The following is a 12,061-nucleotide window of genomic DNA, read 5'->3' as shown; positions in this document are numbered from 1 at the left end:
GTAGCACTGCATTGCTTCAAGTATTCAAATACTCATTCCCCTGCTGACAGTTTCAGAACGACTTCAGTTTATACCACGTCAGTGACCTCCTCACATTGCTTGAAGTTTCCCCCTCACTGTCTTCAAGGATCAAGCTGACTCGGTCGATCGCCCTGCCCTGTCTATCTGTATGGGGCCAATGTACTTGTCGGCGACCGCCATACTACGCAAGGTACCGTGCATAAACCGTAACTTCCATGTCTTTCTTCTCGGTTCTGTTTTTTCCCCCTTATGTGTGCACATCACATTAAGTCGTTTCTCTTGGCTGCACACTACACGGACACCGTCGACCAAGGAGGGGGGGACGATTTCTCATTCGAATGTTTTTGCTGAACTGGAAAAGTCATCCGGGACCAGCAGACGTCCTGGTAGGGCGAACCTATCCCGATCGGAACGATCACGTTTTTTCGTCTTCCTGCTAAACTGAGCACCACACTTAAACGAAAGGGGAGAATGGTTGGCTCCCATAATGTAGACGACACTGTGTAGGGAATTCATTCTTTTCCGGTGCTCCCTCTCTCTCTCTCTATCTCTCAACAGCCCTTTTCTTGGACAAGCATTAAGGAAGTCCGGTCCGTGCATCGTGTGAGGTGAACCGAACGCAATGAAACACCCTCAATAGTCTAACTCGAGTGTGGAGAGGCGCCTTTTTTTCGTTCACGGAACAAACCCCTTTTTTAATGTTGAACTATCTCCAAACATTCCATAATGACGAGCATAAGTCTTTCCTGGTCTAATGTGGCCTTTATGCAACTTTTCAGCGAAATAAACATAGATTGAAGCTCGCTTTACCCATTAGTTTTATGTTTGGTACTGATCAGCTACCAACAAGCAGGACGACCCTTACCTTGTGTTCTGCACAATTTCGTGCACCCCGCTCTCGTCGAAGAACATGATGAAGGCGGTGAAAGGTGGTTTCGACTGTGTCTAATATATGTATATTGCGTTTGCTTGACACTTATGTGATCTGCTGGCTTAAACCACCAGATTGCCGCTAGCTGCTAACACGAAATGTTTCTCTTCCAAAAAATCACACATCAACACATGCGCGCACAAGATTAGATTTGACGATCCGCTCAACTGTGGCCGATTACTGTAAAGCACTAGCGTGATCTTCAACGCTTGTTCGCTCGTACGATCGCTAGCTGCTGACGGTGCTAGGATTCATTTTTATGATACATCGATTTTGCTTCATAAACGATCGTCCAATATCACAACAAGGATCCAGGACATGAACGATGCACATATACACACACACAGAAACATGTACAATAATTGTTTCCGCTTGAAGCCGATGCTACCGAAGCATGATTTGGCTTGATTGAATGTTTTTCTTCCTCTGGTTCGCTTCACAATGCTCTTATTTACGCGATCACGCTTCAACTGACGATCATTGGACAGGATGCCACGAAAGTCCTTGGCACGTTGATGCTGCGGGCTGGTAAATGGTTATCACCTGATCTTAAGCTGCAGTGCGCGACGTAAGATCGTTTGATCATTGCACGGTACCCAAGAGAGTCCCAACAGCTCAAATTATCTGGTTTGTTCTAAGATGTTAGCTCTATTGTTGCGTTCCTTGGCCGGGGAGCTACTGCCTGCGTCGAGGCTCTGAACACGAGTGACAGCCTGTTTCGTCGAGCCGGGATGAGGTTGCTGCCACAGGCTCGCCCGTACAAGTTCTGCCTAGTCCTTTTTCACTCTCCTTCACAGCATACGCTCTCGCAACCGTGCGCGATCTCTTTTTTTCTTCGTTCTCTTCAACACGTTCTATGCTGCGTGTATGCATGCCTGCTGGCAAGAACCCATCAACATAACGTACCAACATGCAGGGACAAAAGAGACAGCGACAAGCGTGTGAGCGGCAGTGAAACTAGAACGGAACAACGAAAGAGAGAGAACTGTCCCTACGTACGCACTGCGATGAAACGGACGAGCATCGTGAGTCAGTTGGCGCCGGTAGTGCGAGCGAACCGGCACTTGCGTATTTGCGGGTGTGCAAAACGGGAAAAAGGACCTCCGGTTGTGTGTCGATGGCGCACACACCAATATTGAGTCTTGCCTTTTGCACACTAGTGAAAAAAAATGGGAGCACTACCCGTGGTTCTTGCACCGTTCGGTGCACCACTGCATTTCTGGGGGGTTGGTTGGTCTTCTTACTGAGTGAATAGCTAGATGCAATAGCAGCGATGCGTTTGTGTGTGAGCTGCAGCGTAAATGCAGAGAGACAGCAAGATGCTGTACGGCCCTGTACAAGAAAGGGCACACAAACGCACTCCGTTGGTATTGGAGAAACGGATCCCATATACCAATCTCTCGAAATACACATATACCAGATCTCGACAGCATCCATGCCGCACACAGTGATGCATTGTTGGAAGGCTATTAAAACATTGATCTTAACGCATACTTCGAGCGAACATTCTAGTTAATCAAGAATGATAGAAACGATGTTGTTCCAATTGGATTGGAAACGAATGAAAATTCACTTGTCGCACGTCCAAGTCTTTCCGACAAATCCTCAAACATAATCTCAGCAAGAAGCGCAGTCTTAGCCGTAATCTGAGATTAATCAATATGACGTCCAGATATCGTAGACAGTAAATGATCGATAGGGCATATTTTGATGATCAATGTTCCGGGAACCACCACCGGAACTAACGTCAAGAGACGCCTTTAAATAGACGCAACCGCGCAGTGTTGGTGGTGATGAACTCTTCGGAATTAGGGACAATCAAAACAAATTTAGCTACGGTTTTGGGTGCACGCATTGATAACTCTGGCGGCACCATTCATTTCTCCGCCCCGCACCGACAGTGTTCGACGTTAAACCTTCTCCGCCGTCCACAGCCCTACTACTGCAGATGTGACGCTTGAGCCATTTGCTGAACGGAAATTTTGATTAGAAGTGCTGTGCCGGGGTCATAGCATCGTACGGATGCAGCGGTACGGTACGTTCCGATCCCTCGTGGGGGGTTGAGAGTGGTGTTCGCGGGTGGTGGACAGAGGGTTATGTTTCCCTTTTGCTTGCTGAAGCTAATCAGCCAACAAGAAAATGACGGTTGACCAACGGTTTCGATGGAGTCTGCAGATAGGGTGTTGGCGCTCTCCAAACTTTCAAAGCGAGATAAGTGGTATAAGAGCACGAGAGCGCTGTGCTCAAGCGCAATAGGGCAGTTGTGATTCTTTATCGCTTAAGAATAATGTGGACAATTAGCCGCACATGTGACAGGGCACATTCCTGAGGGTATTTTTTTTGTTAAATGCAATGCCTTTATGTGATGTTTTACGAAGCGAATTTGATATTAAATCAGAAAGTATTGTTAAATATGTGTAATGATCTCAAAATGCAAAGTGAATCTTTATATTCAAAAACTTTAAACTGTCTCTTTTTTCATCACTTACATTGTATGTCTCGTTTGCTGTCCCAAAACGATTGAAAGCGCTCAGGAACGTCAAAATTAAGCGCGAGAAGAAAACAATTCCATTCCGTCTGTTTGCTCCACGACCCCATCCCTCCCTTGCACCTTTTCCCATCTTCAGTGGCAAAATGATGGAAGGACCTTAATGCCTGATCTAACCGGCCAGGAACCTGTCTTGTGAAGTTCGTTGCGGACAAAGAAGAAAAGAATCGAACCGGTTGAGGACGAGCAACAGATACAAACATGAGCATAACAGAATGAAGAAGCACGGGCAATGAAAACTTTAGAGAAAGAATGAGAAAAAAAAGTCACAGATTCCTTTTTCTGCCTATTCATGGCTCTTTTTGTCCGGACTCTCAGCTGACCGAAAGGGAATTTGGAAAAAAAATGTAAGAAAATAAATCCCACTCTATAGCTATACAGCGGGGTATTTAGAAGCGAACCTTTACTTGTGTTGCGGGTGCGACCCAGTAAGAATCCTAGCCCTGTCCCAATTCTGACAGGATTTTTACAATCAAATGTTTTTTTTCCGGGCAGTAGAAACATCATTCCATGGTACCGGTGCGTTGGTGTTTGTTACATTACTTTGGACATACGACATAAGCAGTGATAGAACGAGCACAGGCCAGGGAGAACGTCTTATGTTGTCGTATGTATACAATTGAGCATAACAATACATAACACTACATTTAAACTATCAAAAGTGTTCGTCGTACAGGTGAAATACTAATGATAGGCGGTGTTATTTCCAAGGCCAATTAGTCTGGAATTTCCCGTCGATTGCCCTATATTTCATCAACAATGCGCGTACGTGCCAATATACATGTTCAGCAGCTTTAAACAATTGTTTCGCGGGCAGTCATCTATAACAAACGCCATCCCATCAAAAATCGTACCAGCAATAAAAACATTACCGCATTACATTACCCTAGGCTAGGGTAGAATTCGAACGATTATCAATATTAAACGAATTCAAAAGATTTGAGTATGAAAGAATTGAAGGAATAGAGAGCATGGAGTGAACAGCCAATCAATAAAAGATTGTCTAGAATATCGAGTACATTACGTATTTCGGTTTTCAAACTAGCAAAGTTACACAATTTATATCCTTTAAAGATTTAACCAGCGATTTTGGTTCGATATTTTTAGAGATCTTCTTATGTACGAAACCTCAAAGAATTCGCGTCTGGAGATAGTTAAAACACAACGCAACGTTCGTACGCGCACATCCAAACCCTTGATATCCGTGTGGTGTAGCGTAATAAGAATAATGCCAATAATAATCCACAGCAAAAGCACGATCGGCACAAGAAAACCTCTCCGTTCGAAGCATGGAATTTCATGGTTCAGCTAAAGATCGTCGAGTCTGGTGGAGTCGCGAAATGCGAAAAAGTTCCCGCTCGGGCGCGCACTCGCGCTCACGAATAGCGCTAAAGCAAGGAAATATCCTTCTTCCTTTCCATCTTATCGTAACACCGGAGTGCGCTAGCAGGTTCACGTCTCGCACATAAAGTAAGACAAACGCGGTAAGGAATATGGACCGTGTTTTTTTTTCGGTGATCAACTTCTTTTTCCTTCCCCGATGCTTCTGATGATTGTGTGTGGTGCTAGAGGCATAAACCGAACTATTGTCGTACGAGGTAGTAGTAGTCGTGTTAGCAAACCAGTGCTGGACGCACTCCAGAACATATTCGCAAATCTTTTACCGCGTGTTCGTTCGCTAGTGTTAATGTAGGTATAGGATGTGCTGTATGTATGTCGATGTCTGAGCGTACAGCTGAGCATCAGCCAAAGAAATACCAAAATACCAGACCATCAGTTTAAAATTGCTGTATATGTGAGATATACATAGGTGCCACGTTTCGGTGTCTAAAAGTCCCGAAAATATATTTGCTATGGTAAGTTCGACAGTATTGCTGCTATCCAAGGGGGACTTGAATCTATTTTTTTACATCTAGCTTTAAAAAAACTAGTTTCTTTCCTGCTTGTATGCAAATCAAAGTCCTAAGAATATATTGGTGTAAGTACCAGTATGATTTTTTCCTCCAATTTTAGGTTTTCTACTTCATTCTGAAAGAATAGCTAAAGGATAGTGTTCCTCTGATCAACAAAACGGCGCCAACACAGGCTATGTTATATTCTTCGGTGCTTAGTTTCTAAAAAACCACCCCAACCAATACGCGCACCATGATTCATCCTGATATATACTGGTCTTCGGATAGGGCAAAGCACTCGGGAAATTGAGCAGGTGGGGTACGAACGGAAAACGCTATCCTTTTGAGCATTGGGTTGATGTCCTCTTGCGGACATTTGCACCACTCGCTGAACGTGGCAGTCGAGCGCTAAGTGCAACGGCCAGCGTCACTAGCGAATCCCTTCGATCCTGCGCGATGCCAAGCACGGGCACACCGCTTCGAACGGCAGGCGCACACAATCAGGGGATGGGATTTTTCACATCTGTTCAAATTTTCCACCACCAACACCGAGCGGTGTTCTCACTTTCGGTGTGCATGTGCAACATTTCCCGACCCGAACGTGGTAGTGCGTTTCGATTAAATGAAGGAGGGTGCGCAGATTTGCGCTTGGGGGTTGATTTGAAGTGTTCACCACCACGCGCACACATGAAATCTCGTTTGAAACGGTGATGCTAACGTTTTTCGGCTATGGTACAAGTTAGTACGAGGTTTTTTTTTTCAAAGGGATGCATATGTAGGGATTATATTGAAACTAAACTGTTTTTTTTCATCAACCCCTGACAAGCTTTGTTTTATGGCTTTACTCAGCGTGATGCTTTAGCGCATAAGCGCAGCATAATTTGGGCAGATCAAATCAACCATACCCAAGCGTACGTTTCATAAATAAAGCAATCAGCTAGCTCACATTAATAATCATTTCTGACTGATCTTGTGTTTGTTGGTGCATTGTTCTTCGATTTTTTTATGAAACACAAATCATACAGCAAAATTTTCCAACAAAAAAGGGCTGAAAGTGATTGATTGAAAAAAAAAAAGTCGGGATTGAAATTTAATTATCCCAACTCCTTAAATTAGGTTAAACAAAAATTGGAAAATTATTAAACAATCTTACAAAAAAATGAAATGTCCTACAAAATATGTCTACAACAACTGAGCGTGTATTTCTATTATTTTTTATTGTTAATAATAACAATGATAATCTAATCGCATCCAGCATTTTATTCAACGAGATCCTTACAAATTTAACCCTCCCGCAACAAAACCCACATGTACAATTTTGATGATTATTTGGCTCCCTCTGCGCGGCACAATCATCCGATAAATTTCGCGCACCATTGTCTGTTCCCTAAATGGAACCATTGTATCGTATCTAATTATGAGCGTTAAGCAGACGAAGCGTTTAGAAATTATGCTGGTCCACATTGTAATATCTAGAGTACCAGGTGTGTGGTAATTTTCGAAGCACTATACCGATCGGACAGGTCGGTCACCTAGCGTCAAGAATGGATCAGAAACGGGTTGTTGGTGGAAAAGCGCGCGCTACACTCAAACAATATCTGCATAGGAAAATGAGCAAAAAGTGAGGAAAAACTGCTTACCACCACCACCAAAGGGATCCGTCCCGAATCGGAACCAAAAGCAGTTTCCCTGCCAAACGTTTAGGCGCGATCGTGAAGTACGTGGATCCGGTTTCCATTTCCATATCCCCTGCTGCGGCAAGGCTCTCATCTACACACACATTTATGCACGCATTTTCATCAAACTTCAACATCCCCAGTTCCGGGCTTTACCGGATCGGTCACGAAAAATTCATCGCCGGGTAAAGGACCGACCCTTCCGATAGCGACAACCCCCCTAGCGGAACATCTGCAATCGTCGCAAATGCAACACACACAGACACTGAGCAAAAGTGAAAGAGAGACAGCAAATTCGAACTAAGTAATAATAATAATATCCGCTAGGCATTCTACGTACTGCAAGAGTCATCCAATTGCATTTCCAGCGCTTCTGACGCAGCCATCCCTTTCGCACGGCCCAACCACCAAGGGGTGCGCTTTATCAAAAAAAATCCCTCTAAATATACGGGCACGTGCCATAAGGGATCCGCTGCTGTTTTCCCCCTTTTTTCCCGCTCCTACGCTACCAGCCACACATCAAACGGCTATACCTGGTCCTGGTGAAATAAACTACAAAAAAACAACAACTAAACACTGTACCAGACGCGACCATTCGCTACAACAGCCGCACCCTAACCTACATAACAAATTTTTGCCATCCGTAGCGAAGAAGGATAAAAATGTACGGAGGCTCGAGGGACGAGAGAGCACGGAACCGAACACGGAAGGAACAAGGATATGGCAGCAAATGGAAGGAACCAAGACAACGGGAACGATAATGAAGGCAACCGGGGAGGGCACTGTGGTGTGTGAAGTTGAAACGACTGCAAAAAAAAATTGCATTACTTTCTTTCACCGTACCTAGGCGCCGCTTTCGCACTGTTCTGCCTGTACCGGAGGATCTTCTGCTATCTGTCTCCGTCACGCACACTGTCCCATTTGAACTTCTTCCGGACCACGATAACCATGTCGCGTTCCCGTTCCGATGTCCTTTTCCTGCAAATCTTAAAGATCCAGCTGCGCTAGACACACCGTCTGGCGCTATTATGGTCAAGATGGCACGCAGACGGCATTTTTCCCCCGTTTTTGCGAACGTTTCCGAGGACGGCAAGGATTCTGAGGATACGCAGTTCGAGAGTCTGGCATATCGCACGGTTTACGGTTGCATTTTTCGAAACATGGCCAAATGGTCAAATGCCGGAAGGAAAGCATATTTCTCCACTCGATGTACATTAACCCCCGCAGCGGTGGGAAACAACATTAAAGTCATACGGCGAACAAAGGATGCATGTGTTGAAGAAAGGAGAAAATCAAATGTGAAACACAACATATCAGCTGGAGTTTGATCGATGAATGTGAGGATAATGATTGGTTGATTAAGGTTTGCTTCACTCGGGGAGGATCTGCAGAACAAAACTACTAGATATGCAAAACTGTTTCATAATAAATTTGAAGGAATAGAATGCAGTGCTGAAAGGAGAGTAGGTTCATTGACCTGATATATTGTTTTTAAAAATACGTTCAAATTTAAAATATTACATTTAAAAATAGTCTTACTACATTGATACTGAAAGCTGCCTATAGGGCTATAAATAGAAAAAAAACAATTGCGGGAAAAGCATAAACGTAAAATACATAACAGCGCTGAGCGCGCGAAAACGGCACTGAACGAAATTGGCAAAGATTCGCTTCTTCGCTGCCCTTAACTATGTTCCCTTGGCAGTACCGATTCTAGCATAAACCTAGCCAAACAGTAAGGGCTGCAACCCTTAAGAATGCCCGAAGAAAACAGGCACCCGAAAGGAAAACAATTAGCTCCGTAACGAATAAGGGATGGAACCGGTGACGGGCAAGGGCGCCTTGCAGTTGCGGAGTGCTTCTTTGGTATGGGCGCAAGAAGTTCACGTTTGCTGCTATCCCTGTGTCCATGGCCCAGACTGTGCAGCAATGGAAGCAAATGCGTTAGCCATACCGACGATGGCGATTTGGCGGGTGGTCAGTTTAAATCTTTCGCCTAGGTCCATCAGTGAGCATTGTTTACCAGGGTTGAGGAAACCATTCAACAGCAACATATGTGTAGATCACGTAGAACGAAGGGCATCAGATCATCTGTGACAGGGGAAATTCATCGTCAGATTGGTTTGGTTGTGTAGATTTGGCGCGCGAATTTTCTCGCAGCAACCAGAACGTTCATCCAGACCACAATAGGGTTTTTAATTATAAGAATGCAAAAAAAAAACACCAGGATCTCCAATTCTTGAGAAACTGGATAAGCTTGTCGTCTGTGTTGAAGATAAATTATGAGAAATTCACAAGACAACGATTAAATGTTTGGTGAGGTTGGATTTCGTCTTGGACGTGTCTCCACGGGGGATACACAAACTCGTGGAAAGGATTCCCGCAGCTGATCGCCGCATGTTTCCAGCACGCTGTCAATTGGAGTCAACTCAATTGGGTCCAATTTCACGCATACTTCGATATGGCCGTTCAACCGTCCGGTGCGGCTGGTTGATTTCATGCATCAGCCAAAGCGAAGAAGTGATCTGCCAGCGGCGCATTTTGGTCGTACCATTTGAAGAGGTTTGCATTTAGCCGGACACTGCACGATGACACTCTGAACGCCACAAGCAACTCAATTGAACTTCATCAAAGCTAATTTATTTGTGGGATCTTTTCTCTTTTGATAGGATTGTTTTAAAAAGCTGCACAGCAGCTGTATGAACGATCCGTTGCAAATCGGTACGCAGGTCACACATTTGTCACCATGATTCATCATCGCTCACAGTTACCGGACACTATGTTAAGGGAAATTTGGGATCTGTAGAAATTGATCCATATTAAAGGTTTAATTAAAAATAATGTTTCTCGCCACATCCCAATGCACATTCGAGCGCGATACTGTGAAATGTGGATGGCTGAAACCGCAAGTCAAGAGCTCAGAGCAAGCAACAATATGGGGAAAGATGTCAGCCAAAGGTACATTCGGATATGGGATACTGGTTCAGTTGGTACTGATTTATTGGAAAGATACGCAGGAAACTGGATCTTCCCATCCCTACATTTCGGGTGAGAACATTCCTTTACTGCACCAAACCGTATCAAATCCCTCTACCAACAAGATGTAATAATGTAATTCCGTTGCCACGATTACCTGAGCTGAACACTGCCGAACCACAAAATCTTGGTGCGAAAGTGGCAAAAAAATGAACATTCTTAGGACAGTTGATCGATTTGCCAGAGGATGCTGGCGCCATAAAATGATTATAATTAGTTTATGAGCGATTTTGGGACAGTTTTTCTCAAAAAAAAAATACATGATAAAGAATGTGCTTTGGGAAACTCCGAACTTTTTTTTCCAGTTTCACAAAATTCTTCCCATACATTTTCCGGAACATAATTTTCCCATCCGAAGCATATGAAACTGTTGCACACCCCATCCGGTGTTACGTTATGCACCGTTTGTCACTGTGGCAGCACCACCGTCATATGGCACCCGCTTTCTTGTCTTCATTTCATACATACTGGGCCGGTCGATCTTACCGATGTGTCAGGCGGAAAAGGATAATGATTGGCCAGAGTGGGAAAACAAACTGAACAACAAAAAAAGCACACCGAAGGAATTTGACGGCAGCTCAGTAGCATTAAAAAACAGACAGCAAATGAAGAATAAAAAAAAAGTAACGTTCCAAACCATGTACCGGAGACAGTGAACTATTTTAATGAAAGTCAAATTTCCTTTCCTTCGTCACAGGTCACATGGTTGCGGTGCGCGTTTGCTTTGAGCGTAACATACGATTTCAAGTCTATCTCACGCCTGAAACCGGACTGATTTGCATTTTGTAGTAATGGCGTGGTACAAATAGAGAGTGCATTATACAATTTAAACGTCATCTGGTACGTTGGAAAACCTTCGTAAATTTTGGGGAATTGCCACAACACTACTGCTTGCAAGACCGTATTAAACAATACATTAAACAGTACCAACATATTCAAAACAATCATCCACCTATTTACCGTTCTCGTGCATCTGTATAATGGTATCAGACGATCCCGGTTTCCTGAAGGAATTTCAACAGCTATTTCCACATTGCTGACTTAATATCTCGGTGAAAGGTGAACAACCGTATCCGCATAACACGAGAGCAGGCGAAGAACATTGGCCGAGAAAACTTATACCGATTTGACTACCAAATGCATTCCACCCGGGTCAATAGTTCTCTGGTATGTGCTGTTAAGTTCTTTGCTCAATGTCACTACCAACGTATAGCGAGACGTACGATCGGTAACAAATGCGTCTAGCTTATGCGAATTTGTGACACACTTTCAGAAGCTCATAATGTTGCTTGAAAATTGCCAAATCTGCAGAATAACTATTGAACAGAACGAGAGGGAAGAAACAAAATAACAAATCCTTTGTGAAAACCTGCGGTTTTGAACGAACCATAAAGTAATAAAGCATTAACAATATTTGTCACAGGGCGTTAAAAACATCCAAGCCAAACAATTTATGAAGAGGAATAAATTAAACTACACAACCCTCTTGGACAGCAAAATGGGCGTATACTGGTCATTTGTGCGGGTGATAAAATTCGAAACTTCAGAGCAATAAACCTTTGTTGTAAAATAAAAGAAGTTATTTAATAATTTAAAAAAAACTTGCACATTAAGCTTGTGTAGAAATGCTGCCCGAAATTAGCCCAAATCCGTTGAGAAACCTCTGGTTTCTTTGGTTTAGGGGTGGGATGTTCAGCGCCCCATTTTTCCATCAATTAATATAGAGCTCTAACTGTAACCATTCTCACAGGACGTTCTCATTTGAGATGTAAAAAAAATGCGAAACAAACCTGGATAAATGTTTCGGCTCCGATCAACTTGCCCCTTTTTTGCCGTGTTCTCAAACGAACGGTTTTAATTTGGCTGTTAGTAGAATCGTTACTTCTGTCTCTGGCAAGGACAGTAAGGTAGTCATTTTCTTGTGATCATTTTCTTACTTTTGGTCGAATGATTTTTG

The 12,061-nt window shown here is 43.6% G+C and overlaps 1 protein-coding gene across 2 annotated transcripts in view; it reads right to left on the bottom strand.

Moving 5' to 3' along the window:
- LOC125764172 (M-phase inducer phosphatase-like) overlaps positions 1-12,061 on the bottom strand; it is a 111,925-nt gene that overhangs the window by 6,048 nt on the left and 93,816 nt on the right. Inside the window, exon 1 of one of the 2 annotated variants that reach the window (XM_049428105.1) lies at positions 887-1,880. The exons of the other annotated variant lie outside the window; for it this stretch is intronic. Coding sequence (XP_049284062.1) covers positions 887-933 — 47 coding nt within the window. The 5' untranslated portion in view covers positions 934-1,880. Of the gene's footprint in view, positions 1-886; positions 1,881-12,061 lie in introns of those variants that run through there. 2 annotated transcript variants of the gene reach the window in all.

Source organism: Anopheles funestus, chromosome 2RL, assembly GCF_943734845.2.
Source record: "Anopheles funestus chromosome 2RL, idAnoFuneDA-416_04, whole genome shotgun sequence".
NCBI lineage: Eukaryota > Metazoa > Arthropoda > Insecta > Diptera > Culicidae > Anopheles > Anopheles funestus.
The sequence above is the reverse complement of the archived record's forward strand: the minus strand, read 5'-3'. Positions and strand labels throughout refer to the sequence as shown.